Source organism: Sarcophilus harrisii, chromosome 2 (genome assembly GCF_902635505.1).
Source record: "Sarcophilus harrisii chromosome 2, mSarHar1.11, whole genome shotgun sequence".
NCBI classification, from domain to species: Eukaryota; Metazoa; Chordata; class Mammalia; order Dasyuromorphia; family Dasyuridae; genus Sarcophilus; species Sarcophilus harrisii.
In genome coordinates, this window is record NC_045427.1 from 547,276,355 (window position 1) to 547,289,640 (window position 13,286).

General features: G+C 36.5%; 3 protein-coding genes across 5 annotated transcripts in view; 1 reads left to right on the plus strand and 2 right to left on the minus strand.

Moving 5' to 3' along the window:
• Positions 1–2,110, minus strand: part of PLIN1 (perilipin 1) — a 23,976-nt gene extending 21,866 nt beyond the window's left edge. Inside the window, exon 1 of the mRNA XM_031955592.1 lies at positions 2,026–2,110. The gene's annotated coding sequence lies outside the window, so the exon portion shown is untranslated. The remainder of the gene's footprint in view (positions 1–2,025) is intronic.
• PEX11A (peroxisomal biogenesis factor 11 alpha) lies at positions 648–9,410 on the minus strand. 2 transcript variants are annotated; one of them, XM_012542298.3, is made up of 3 exons: positions 9,195–9,410; positions 6,581–6,696; positions 648–2,550 (listed from the first exon to the last, which is right to left on the minus strand). In XM_012542298.3, the coding sequence occupies exons 1-3, from the start codon at positions 9,248–9,250 to the stop codon at positions 1,979–1,981; spliced, it is 744 nt and encodes a 247-aa protein (XP_012397752.1). In that variant the 5' UTR covers positions 9,251–9,410; the 3' UTR covers positions 648–1,978. The 2 variants fall into 2 exon arrangements, with proteins under 2 accessions (XP_012397752.1, XP_012397760.1); XM_012542306.3 differs by lacking the exon at positions 6,581–6,696 and having other exon boundaries at positions 9,195–9,408.
• A 114-nt stretch (positions 9,411–9,524) lies between these two features.
• WDR93 (WD repeat domain 93) overlaps positions 9,525–13,286 on the plus strand; it is a 62,875-nt gene continuing 59,113 nt past the window's right edge. For both annotated transcript variants that reach the window (XM_031955590.1, XM_031955591.1), the window contains exon 1: positions 9,525–9,695. The gene's annotated coding sequence lies outside the window, so the exon portion shown is untranslated. The remainder of the gene's footprint in view (positions 9,696–13,286) is intronic.

Genomic DNA, 13,286 nt, shown 5'->3' on the forward strand with positions numbered 1-13,286 from the left:
AAAAAACCAAGAATGTAGGAGATGCCCTCTGATCACACTCCCAGCTTCAGGACAAATTCTTAATAAGGTTAGATTCTGCAACCAGTCGGGAACAGAGGTCAGTTTATAAGTGTTTGGCATGAGGCCAGAGGGAACATAGGGCTCAATTTGTAAAATTTTAGCTCTGCAGAGGGAGCTAGGTTTTTTTTTGCCCTTTGGAGCTTAGAATTCAGAATGTAAGTGAGAGGTAAAGCTGGGTAAAAGGTCCTGGAAAGCATCTAAAGTTGTGAAAGAACTTATTTTCTCCCTACCCTGCCCCATAGAAGATTGAAAGTACCAGCTCTTTACCTATTTTAAGATAGCCCTTGAGTAGATCTACAGGTCCCAGAACCTTTTTGGGAAGAGCAACTTTCTTATTTCAGGATCCCAGATATTATTAGCTATAACACTAATTCTAGGGAGACAATGCTTTTCTCAATCTTACCTAAGTTAATTATATCATTTCATCAACCTTATAAAGTGAACTTCAGAGTTTCTCCTGACTTAATTGAGGTTGATTTCCAAGATCAGGTTCTTCCTATGGACAATGATCTCATCAAGCTTTGGCTTATCTCCCTTACTTTCACCTTCCTATGTTATCTTCCAAATACATACAAAAAACACAAGAATTCAAATAGATTCAACAATTTATTTGTCATAATTAATTTACATTACAATTGAGCTTCATGATATAAAAATAAGATTATTGAGAAAATTTGTTTTGACCTGATATTTTTCATTTTACTTAAAAAATTCTCAAATTCAGTCTCTTCCATATCTGATCCCTTGCCTAAAAATGGAATTAAGTCATATACTTGAATATGGTCTTCAAGAAAAGGAGTCAAATTTCTTTCAGAAGCTGAATTACATATGGCTTATTAAACATTTGTTTTTGAGAACCACTAAAAAGATCAAACTAGACTACTGCATTAAACCACTTACCAATTCCTTAACTAATGATGTATTACTTCCATCATGTGATACCTATCAAGAGCAGAACTAGTATATATTCATCAATGACTTAAGGCCCTGAGAAAGATGGCTACTAAAGAATGAGCATATGCCATCAAAACTTGCTTCTCACTATAACTCAATATTCCAAATATGATCATAGTAAATTATGCTTTTTAATTTAGATTTCTCTTTCTTTCTTTCTTTACCACTTTATTCAGAAATAAACTACATCCCCACACCATAAATCTGAAAACCTGATTATCATAGAAAACTGTGTGGCTCATCTGTACTCAGCTTCTATATTAATAGACTTTGATTTTATGAAAGCAGTTATTTGTAGACAAAATAATCATCAGATTATGGAACCTAGCATTAAATTAGACACCTTAGACATGGCTGTTGTGAATTCATGCTTTGAAGGATGTCTATACTTAATAAATAAGATTTACTCTACTTGTTGTGGGGTAGAAGAAATAATTTCCAGAAATAAAAAAAAGCAAAGTATACTAAAAGCTTCATCAATATCTCCCTATACTCTCATTAGTTCTTACACATCAGATATACTACTCAAAATCTTTATTACATGGAAAAAATTTATACCTCAGATGGGGAGGGTAGAGGATTTAAGGATTGTAAACTCAGTTCCCACTCAATAGTGGGAGAAGGAAAAGGGAAAGAAATAAGCATTAATATGGATCTACTATGTGCCAGGCGCTATGATATGTCTTTTAAAAATATCATCTCATTGGATCCTCACAACAACCCTTCTAGGTAGGCTCAGAAACCACTTCTGAACTTTTTTTGTGTGTGCCGTGGAGAAAGGGATACAAAGGAATACATACACATATAGTGCATCTTCCCACAAAAGCTTAGGGAATTAAGCACTTTTGTGAAAAACTGATTTAAACACATTTGAGTATGACATTTTTCAGTCATAAGCAAAGTGCCCATCGCACTCAGAGGGTCACCTTTCCAAACAGCTGTTACTACCCAACACAAAAGAACTTTAACAAGTCCTTAATCTCATCTGGGGATAAGCCACTGTTACCATACCTACTATGGAGGACAGGAGGCCTCCAAGTCCAATGATTCCAGAATTAGACTTATAAATATCAAGCTGGTCCAAAGGATTCAGGATATCACAGAGGTTCTTCACTGTGTCCAATAGCAAGGGCGGATGCTTCCTTAGAGATCGAAACAAGAGAAGGAGAAAGGACTGGAGCCACTCTGTTTCTTCATCAGCTACACAAGGTCCTAGGTGGTTCTGGGGCACTGATTTCTCTCTTTTTGCCTTTTCCTGTGCAACCTGCTCCATTTGTAGGGAGATCTCATACACATCTCTGATAATGTTCAGCAGGAGAGAATAGTAGTAATGACGTGCAGCCCACTTTCGCCATTTCTCCTTGTTGATGTCAGAGACGAGTCCTACACTCCTCACCCAAAGGACAGTGTCACAGACAAAGTAAATCACACGGTTCATGTTGGCTATGATTAGACAGAATCGAGGCACAAGATCAGACACATGGATGCTCTGTTGAGTTGCCTGGACAGCATGTACCACATTACCTAGTCTGAACCCTATTAAAAAAAACAAAAACAAAAATAAAACATGAGTTTTAGCATTGCTTCTCATTAGCATTGAAATGGGAAAATACAATTACTGAGAAAGTTATCACTATGGTATAATTTAACTTTTCTTCAATTTATTGGCCTTTTGGATTCCGCACCCTGATTGAGGAAAAAACTTCTGTAGAGTATAACACAAGTAGCTAGAATGATTATGAAATAAGCCTTAAACTGTTTTGTTCTGTGCCTATCTCATATCACCCCAATGGATATCTCATTCCAAAGGTCATTCACCAATAAAGATTACAATGTGTGGGTTATATGGAAATTTGCTGAATCGCTACTATCATAACCTTAGTTACTATGTTTTTTTTTTCTCCCAATCAACAAGCATTTATTAAATACCTTTGTACTAGTCACTGGGAACACAAAGGCAATGAAATAGCTCCAGTCTTCAAGGAGCTTATAATATATGAGAGAGATAACATATATAAAGATTAAATGCCTTAAAAAAATAAATACAAGATGACTTTGAGGAGGATGGCACTAGCAGCTGGGAGGGGGAAGAATAAGGAAATACTGTTTCCCTCTCAAACTTCTTTTTTTTTTTTTTCCCAATTTTTGAGTTCTGAAATCTTTCTCTTCTTCCTACTCTCCCTCATTCATTAAAGCAAGAAATGTGATATCAATTATACATGTGAAATCATAAAAAACACAATTCTATATTAGCCATGTTGCAAAAAAAATGCAAGAAAAAGAAAAATTTTTTAAATTATGCTTCAATTTGTATTCAGACTCCATTGATTCCTTCTCTATAAGTGGACAGCATTCTTTCTCATAGTTCCTTTGGAATTGTCTTCGATCACTATATTGCGGAAAATAATTAAGTCATTCACAATTAATCATCATGTAATATTGCTATTATTGTATAAAATGTTCTCCTAGTTCTGCATACTTCACTTTGCAGCAGTTTATATGTGTCTTCCCAGGTTTTGCAGAAACCATCCCGCCCATCATTTCTTATAGTACAATAGTGTTTCATAACAATCACACAGCACAACTTGAACAAACATTCCCTACTTGACGAGCATTACCTCAATTTCCAACTCTATCACCACAAAAAGAGCTGCCATCAATATTTCTGCACAGATTATTTTCCTTTTTCTTTGATCTCCTTGGGATACAGACCAAATAGTGATATTACTAGATCAAAGGGTATGCACAGTCTTACAGCAACTTGGGTATAGTTCCAAATTGCTCTCCAAAATCATTGATTAGATCAGTTCACAATTCTACCAAAAGCATATCAGTGTACCAATTTTTTCATATTCCCTTCAACATTTTCATTTTCCTTTTGTCACATTAACCAACCTGATAGATGTGAAGTGCTATCTCAAAACTGTCTTAATTTGTATTTCTCCTATAAATAGTGATTTAGAGCATTCTTTCTTATCACTACAGTTTTGATTTCTCCTCCTGAAAACTTCCTGTTCATATCCTTTGATCATTTGTCAATTGGAGAATGACTCAAATTCTTATAAATCTGATTCAGTTTTCAGCTGAGAAATGAGGTCTGTATCAGAGAAACTTATAAAATTTTTTCTTCTTATTTTCATCTTTCCTTCTAACTTTGCTGCAATTACCACAATCTTCAGGGGAGTTGCTGTTTTATAGTTTTACAATTTAATTACTATGATACTTGCTTCTTATGTTTTGATCCTTCAATATATCTTTTATACCTTTGACAGAATGATCTTTTTTTCCCCCTTACTATTTATTTATAGCATTCATTTAAAAAAATTTTTTGATTTCCAAATTCTCTCCTTTCCTCCCAATCCCCACCGAAAAAAACAAGCAATATATCAATTATACATGTGAAATAAAGCAAAACATTCCATGTGCCATGTTGCCAAAAAAAAAAAAAAGAAAAGAAAACAAAAAAATTATGTTTTAATCTGTACTCAGAATTATCAGATCTCTCTCTGGAAGCGAGTCCGTTCATCATAAGTCCTTTGGATTTGTCTTACCCATTGTATTGACTAGAATAGCTAAGTCTTTCATATCTGATCACCATTATAATACTGGTGTTACTGTATATAATGTTCTCCTGATTTTGCCTCAGTTCACATCTTTCCAGATTTTTTCTGAAATGATCCTGCTTGTCATTATAATATTCTATCACAATCATATGCTATAACTTGTTCAGCCATTCCCCAAATGATGGTCACTCTCTCAATTTCCAATTTTTGCCACCACAAAAAAGAGCTCAATATTTTTATACAAATGAGTCCTTTTCTTTTTTCTTTGGTTTCTCTGGAATGCAGACTTATAGAGGAATATTGTTGGGTCAAAGGGTATGCACAGTTTTAGAGCTCTTTGGGTATAATTCCAAATTGTTTTATGGAACTGGTTGGACCAGTTTTATAATTTTGCCATCAGTGCAGTAGCGTCATTTTCTCCACATCCTCTCCAACATTTATAATTTTCCTGTCATGTTAGTCAATCTGATTTGTGTAAGGTGATACCTCAGAGTTGTTTTAATTGACATTTCTTTAAGTAACAGTGATTTAGAGCACTTTTCATATGACTACTGAAAACTTTAATTTCTTCTTTTGAAAACTGCCTGTTCATATTCTTTAGTTATTTATCAACTGAGGAATAGCTCTTCTTTTTTACAAATTTAACTCAGTTCCCTATCTGAGAAATGAGGTCTTTATCAGAGATATTTGATGTAAAAATTCCCTTCTCTCCAATTTTCTGGCTACATTGAATCTGTTTGTTCAAAAATGTATAATTTTCACTTAACCAAAATTACCCATTTTATTTCCTGTGATACTCTCAATCTTTTGATCATAAATTCTTCTCTTATCCATAAATCTTAGAGATAAAATTTCCACTCTCCCCTAATTTCCTTATAATATTATCCTTTACGTCTAAATCATGTATTTGATATACAGTATAAGATGTTGGTCTGTACCTTGTTTCTGCCAAATTGCTCTCTGGTTTTTACAGCAGTTTTCTCTCAAACAGTGAGTTCTTAGCCAAAGAGTATGGATCATAAGATTTACAAAACATTAGATTACTATGGCCATTTATCACTGTGTATTGTGTACCTAAGTATTCCACAGATCTACCATTCTATTTCTTAGTACCAAATTGTTTTGATGATTATTGTCTTGTAATATGGTTTGAGATCTGATAATACTAGCCTACCTTCCTTCGCTTTTTTCTTTTTTCATTTATTCCCTTAACATTCTTGATCTTTTATTCTTCAGACCAATCTCTCTAAAATAGTATTTTTGATATGTAATTCCCCTGTTCAGAATTGACAGTGATCTCTTAAACATGAAATAAAGGGAGAAAGTACTTGTATAGGAATCAACAATTCTTGCTTCTAGCCCTCCCTGTCACTGATACAACATACAAACAATAATGGATTTTTTTCTGCAATGACTTAAAACAGGTGTAAAACGCTGACTTAAAACTTGCTTATTTCATGCTAAGTCAGGAAAAAAAACTAAAAAGATTTACCCATCTCTCCATCATTCACTTCAAGTGAAAAGTAAAAAGAAGAAGAAAATAGGAATTCAGAGGAAACATGTAGTGGGAAGGCATGAGCAGGATGAAAATTAGAGTGTGATTGTTCTACTCCTTCATAGAGCCTGAATATAGCCCCTAAAAGCCCTCAAAATATGAAAAAGTTGTTTATCTTTCTTGACTTGTCAAAACATTTCAATGATTTTAGGTTAAAAATAAGCTAACACACTGAATTGGCCCTACTGGTTCCAATTACATGGGAAGAAATGGCATAAAATCAAAAAACCCAGGATCATGCCTGTCAGATGGTCCTTTATTATTAAATCATTTAGTTCTTTTGTCTCTTTCAGTTGCCTCATCTGCAAAATGAGGTCAGCAATACTGGATATTATGACGAGTACTATCAAATGCAAACTATGATCAGAAAGTGATATGAACACCAAAGGTTCTAAGGCCAAGTATTCTAAACTAGGAAGCTCTGTTCCTCAAGGAACAAGGTACTTACATTTACGGCCAGTGCTCACACTAGATTCCAGTTTCTTGAGCTTCATTACCACCTTCTTTCTATCAGCCTTAGGCTCTAATAAATATCTAAGCAACATGCATGTGTATTGAATGGCTCTGGAATGGAAAAAAAAAAAAAGTGAGGAAAATGATTTACAAGATAAGCAAAACAATTCATCAGGAGGAAAAGAGAAAGGTACATTGCTAAAGGCAAAGTACTGAGGATAATTTCTATGAAGCAGAACTTATAAGGGGAATATTCTGCACTAGCTCCATAAAGCCAAAGGGTGGCACAAGTAATGAAAATGCAACACAAAGGTGATGGCAAAAGACTTTGATATGATCCAGCGAACAGCAAAAAGCAGCCATTTTATTGACATGAATGGTGGAAATAAAAGTGGAGGTGGATCAAGGAGAGAAATAGCTCAAAAAGCCATCTCATGTTTAAATTATATATACAAAAAGGACAAGATACAATATAAAGGACCCATATAAGACTATGTATAACATAGTATAATGACTAGAAAAGACTGACCTTAGAATCAGGAAGACCTAGGTTAAAGTTCTAAAAACATACCAGCTTTGTAATTATTGACAAATCCACCAACTATGTTGCAGATTTGTATTGGGAAGTTCCCACACCAGTGAGTTTCTGCCACTGATGAAATCACAGGCCCAAGCAAAATAAAATGCCTTTTATTTATTATAAAAGAAGAGAGAATTTCTTATATGTGGCTTTTGAAAAGTTAAAACTAATAAAGAAAAAGATATAAAATATAAGTAGATATCTACTTTAATGGATATAATACTATTTTAATATTCAGTTCAATAGAAGAATGTTATTTCCATGTAACAATCTATAACACCTAACATTATTTGCCTTGGTAACCCTACTCCTGGGAGTATAATACAGTGAAATAATGAAGCAGAAAAAAAAGATTTAGTTGTACAAATATATTTATAACTGTGTTATTTGTAATAGCAAACAACCTAATTCATCTGAATCACCTAAATGATCTAAATGTCCTGCAGCTAATTAGAAACAGCTAAAGAAACTATAGTATATTAATGCAATTTTTAAAAAGCACGATATTGCTATAAAGATTGATAAATGAAAAGAATGTTGTAGAAATTTAAGTCAGTTAAAAAAAAATGAAAAACAGAATTAAGTCCTGACATATACTAACAAATTAGGTTGGAAATATTTCAATATCTAAGGCTAAAAGAAGTTATGGTATTATAGATTTTTAATTGTATGGTTGAGTAAATGTATTTATGTATATATGCATGTATGTATATGTGTTCTCTAGCTATAGAAACTCAGCTGGCCTCAACTTAGATAAAAAAAAAAAAAAAGACGTTTTCCCTGAAAGTAAGTTTAAAGATAAAAAGACAATCCTGTCATTTTAAAGAAAGTATGCTCCTACTGTTTATGTTCTGCAAAAGTTCTGCAAAATGATAATAGAAGGAATCTGGAAGAGGATATGAACAATGAACATCTGCATAGCCATCCTTTGTATGTTTATGTTTATATTTTATTGAAGTGTAATGAAATGTAGCATTTCTGATATATTGTGAAGCTCACTATAGACATTCATGAGTATTAACAAAAAAAGAAAAATAGCCAAATAAAACTGTCAATTTAACTGCCTGAATTTTAATTTGAGGTATACTAACTACCAACCCAAATTTTTATGAGGCACAGTCAAGTACTTTTTAACTTTATAGCCTTAATGCTCCATAAGCACAGAATTGTCAAATCCTGTGGTGCTATGAAATAAGTACTGTCTCTCAAATCAGAAGACCTAAGCTCAAATTCCTACTCTCCTATTTCCCTGTGTGACCTTGGGCGAAGCATACTGGGTGCTGTGAGTCTCAGTTTCCTCATCTGTAAAATAGAGGCTATATAACCTCTAAGTCACAACTCCATGACCCCATTAACTAAAAGCTGGAAATAGGAAACACTAACAAGGGCACCTCATTTCTAAGTACAGGATAAAACGTTTATAATTATTTCCTAGGACATTTAACAATAAATGTCTTTGGGTTGTTTCCCTTCTAACCAAAGCAAACAAATCCTTTTTATGCAAAGTCCTCCAGGAGTGTGCAGCGTTCCCTTTCCCTGGGAAAAACCACCAAAAAACAACGTCACTGCTTCTGGTTTTAAAGTGTTAATTAACGGCATCAGGAATTTTCCAGAAGTACACCGCGTTCCACGCTGAAAGACAAGCGCACAAACAACAGGTCCTCTGTATGAGGACGGCTCGGAAGGGATTATGGGGGCAGGGGCTTTACTTTTTAAAAAAGACGCACGCTTGTAAAGAATTAGAGCTGGTCGGTTAGTCTCCGTCTACCTCTTCCTTACTTCTATCGGAACTAGCTGAAAGCCTGACCCTTAATTGGGCAAAAAGGATCCAAGCCGAGGCCCCAGGGAGTGTTTTTTCGCCAGCTCGCTACTTTTCATGTCCATAAAGAAGTGTGTTCACAGGGCAGTGGGGCGCCAGCCTGGCCGGGTCATCCGGAGGCCTCGGGACTCTGCCAAGGAGGAGGGGGCCCTTTAGCAGGACGGGGATGGGGCCCGGGTGCGTCTGCGGGACGGCGGAACCCAGACTCACCTGAAGAGCCGGTCCCGGCCCTGAGTCTGGTTGGTGAAGCGGGTGAAAGCGTCCATCTCGCGGCCCGCAGCCCACCTCCTCACCGACCGGCGGTCAGAGCGGGGCCGCCCCGGAGCAAAGGGCGCCGCCGTCCCCGGGGGCGCCGAGGGCCGGAGGCTCTCCAGGCCCCGCAGGGCCGAGCTCCCTCCACCCCAATGGGGCGGGCACAACTCAAGGGCGGGGGCGGGGGCGCCGGGAACTGGGGGGACTTCCTGCACTTTGACCCTCAGGCAGAGGCCGGAAGTGGTCACCGCTTCAAGGACTCCCAGGCTTAACCGGAAGTAAGGGTTACCGTGGCAACAGAATTGAAAGACGCCGAAAAGGAAGAACGCGAAACTTCTCGGCCGAACCGGATACGCAGGTTACCGAGGCAACGAGGCTCTAGTTAAGATGCCTCTGTCTGAGCCGAGACTGGGAACTCTCTCTACGCGGGTGCTCTCCTACTCTCCGCGCGGTTCTCAGGTGCGTCCTACCCTCCACGCGGCAACCCCCGAGAATTTCTCGCGTTGTCTAGTAGGGCTAATCGGGTGGTGCAGGTTAGGGAGATGCCGTAGTGGAGTCACTTTTTTACGAGCTCTGTGTGACTCTGCGCAAGTCACTTATCTTTGCCTCCGTTACCTCATCTGTATGAGATGGAGAAGACGAGTCAATACCGCCCAGTCGTTCGGGTCAAGGGTTATAATTTCCGATTTAGAATGGAAAGGGACCTTCAAGATCCCTTTTCAGGGATCGTCTTGGAGCCCCATAATATTTTCATTAACTAAACACATTTTAAAAACCAATATTTTGTTAGCTCTTTCAAAATAGGAGAGGAGGGATTTCCTTTATAATCCGATGTATTTTGTTTTATGCATTGCTAAATATTCTGAGAAAAAATCCAGAGGCTTCATTAAAGCCTGCCAAAGGAGTCTGTCATCCCCCCCCCCCCCCCCCCACCCCCCCCCCCCCCCCCCCCCCCCCCCCCCCCCCCCGCCAAAAAAAAGTGCCTCCCTGCTCAAAGAATACCATCGGGTTTAACCCCAATTATTTTGCAGATGAGTAGAAGTGACTTGTCTGAGTTCACACGGATAGAAAGTAAATGATAATAATAACTAACCTTTGCATAGCACTTTCCATGTAGGTACATGGATCTATACACAACATACAACCTTTTGAAGCTGGTGCTTTTATTTCTATTGGGGTGGGGAAGGAGGCGGGAAACTTGAGATTAGATGAGGTAGTCACTTGTCCAGCGCTACCTAGTTTGTGACTAAAGTAAGAGTTGATTGTTAGTCTTCCTGATTCTGAGTCCAGTGCTCTAGGTAGATTCAGTCCCACATCTCTAAATTCCATCACAATACAGCATTTTATACCAATTTCACAGTAATTCATAAGTATTTCCAGTGACTTTTTTGAGGCTTGAAGGATCAACCTCGATAGTTACTCTGAACTACTTATTTACTGTTCAATGCCTGGTTTTTCATAGTGTAAAGACTGGTTAGAGAATTAATTTAAAATGTCTATTTCATGGTATTCATCTTATGAAGAAATTAAAGAATTAATTTAAAATGTCTATTTCATGGTATTCATCTTATGAAGAAATTAAAGAATTAATTTAAAATGTCTATTTCATCCTTAATTAAGGAAGGATTTATTTAGTGCTTATTACGTACAAAGTATTGTGCTAAGCACTGAGGACACAAATAGAAAAACAAGGTAATACCTGTTCTCAAGAAACTCACATTCTAATGAAAGAGATAATACATATGGAAAGTTTCATTGTTAAATTCCACGGTCATTAGAGTGCAGCTACCAGAATAGATGTCATCGATTCTGAACTACCAGCAACACAGTCAGAGAAGAGATGGAGAGCCATTTGATTTACTTGGCACATGCTGCTGCCTCCTATCTGTTCCCCAGGATACCTTGCTACCTCAACTAACTTGTTCTAATTGCTCTTAGGGTAGCTAGCACTTTAGGTGACATTAAAAACTAAAATACCAGGAATAGTTTATCTATGGGATCTTTGGAAAAGGTAGGAATTTATGACTAAAGAAGAACTAGCAAATATTACAACATATAAAATGAACAACTTTGATTACATTAAATTAAAACATTTCTGCAACAAAAAAAAAAGAACTAAAGTACCTGTGGCTATGATGAAATATATATTCTAAATTCATAGAAGATTCCAAGGGTGGAGAGCATAATTTGGTATCTGGAAGAAATGCAAAATTTAGTTAATTTCCTATCCACACTAAGATATTGCACATATCTCTTAATGAATTATAAGTGCAAAGTGAGTTCTATGCAAAGAAGATGAGCAGTTCAGTTTGATGAAAGGGAAGGATATATAGACTGAAGTAGTATGGATTAAATCTAAAAAGGTAAAGTAGCATTAGATTTTGGACAATTTTGAATGCCAGTGTGAAATCCTGTCACTGTCTGGCTCTGGAGATCATGGAGATACCTCCAAAAGATCTTTTATGTCCCTCTTTATGTCTCTATCTAGAAATTATTCTGGGAAATCTCTAGTAGACATTGGGTAAAATTCATGTCTGAGTTTTGAGAAAGATAGGTAATAGAGTCCCAACTTCTATGACACTTTCAAGGTAGCAAATGCATATCAAGTACAGGATACCTTTCATTTCACCCAACAGAAAATGTTAAAGACACTTAGAAAACGACAAATAAATACAGAAAACAAGACTCACAATAGCCTGTATATGTTCAGCTTAATATAATACTCCCTTTCTGATGGGTTTCTTTTTTTCACACAATCCTCGAATTTTTCATACAGTGATGTAGGATGGTTTAGACTTCCCCTTAGGACAACTGCTTGTTGTAAAAAAGGATTTGAAAAGCATGCAAAGACCTGAAGAACAGAAGAAGGGAAAAAGTGAAATAATTCTTTAAATCAGAACTTTTAATTGAAGATTAATCAAATAAAAAAATGAGTTGGGTAAACAAAAGACCTCTACATTGTTCTCTATTATTTCTGTTGGTTATTTGCATGGTGCAAATTTGACAATAAGAGAATTAGCTATACTTTGCAGCATTGCTTGTACTTTCCCTCATATGCTCTAACTCCCTGCTTACCTTGGCAGCATGGTTGTGCCCCATTGCCACTTTGGGGCTTTTTTCCTACCACCCAAACTCAGTAATCATTTTTCCTTTGATGTTGACTCAGTCTATAAGTAAGTACCACCCAATCAGCATTCTAGTAGTAGTAGTCAAACTCAAAAATATTCTTCTTTAATGAGTCCAGCACCACAATCTTTCTCGACTCCCCGAGTCTTCCTCTCATTACAGAGGGAACTTCAACATACATAATAATATTTCTACAAAAACCATAACCTCTCCGTTTCTCAACTTACTCATTTCTGTTGACCACCATCCACCTCAACTATAGAGGTGATCATAGCCTTAACCTTGCCATTATCCACAAATGTACCATTCCCATGTTCACAAACTATGAAATTAGTTTATTTTATCTATCTATTGTTATTCCACTTTTCCCCCTTTCTTTCAACCCCCAAATCTGTTTTTGCCATCAGCATAATTTCAAATACTTTCAATTCCTTAGTTCTTTTTTAAACCATCACCTCTGAATTTCTCCAGCTTATCCTGTATGTATCCTATTTGTATTCCATTTAGACTCTTAACTCCTTAAGAGTAGCCTATCTTTTGTCTTTATTAGAATCCGTCTTTTAATATGGTACCTGGCATAAAGCAAGCAATTAATGAATACGAATTAAATGACTGATTAACTAGATTTAGTTGTTTACAACTTTCAAAAATTGAGTCGTCCTAACTTGCATTGAATTCTAGAATATCTAGTTTAAGTTTCAGCTTCTTGGTCAATTTGTACATTAAAGTCTCTGCCCAGTTTTAGTTTTCTCTTTAGAAAAGAATTAAAACTTCTGAGTTTGTGGATGAATTATCCTTTCTCATGGTAAGAGTATTTATGGTTTTGCAGAATAGATAAATTCTGTAAATTACAAAGTGTAGGTCTTTGAAAATCAGGGAGGAGGAAAGGTTATCCAGAAGTTCAGTGAGCAGTTCAGATGCTGC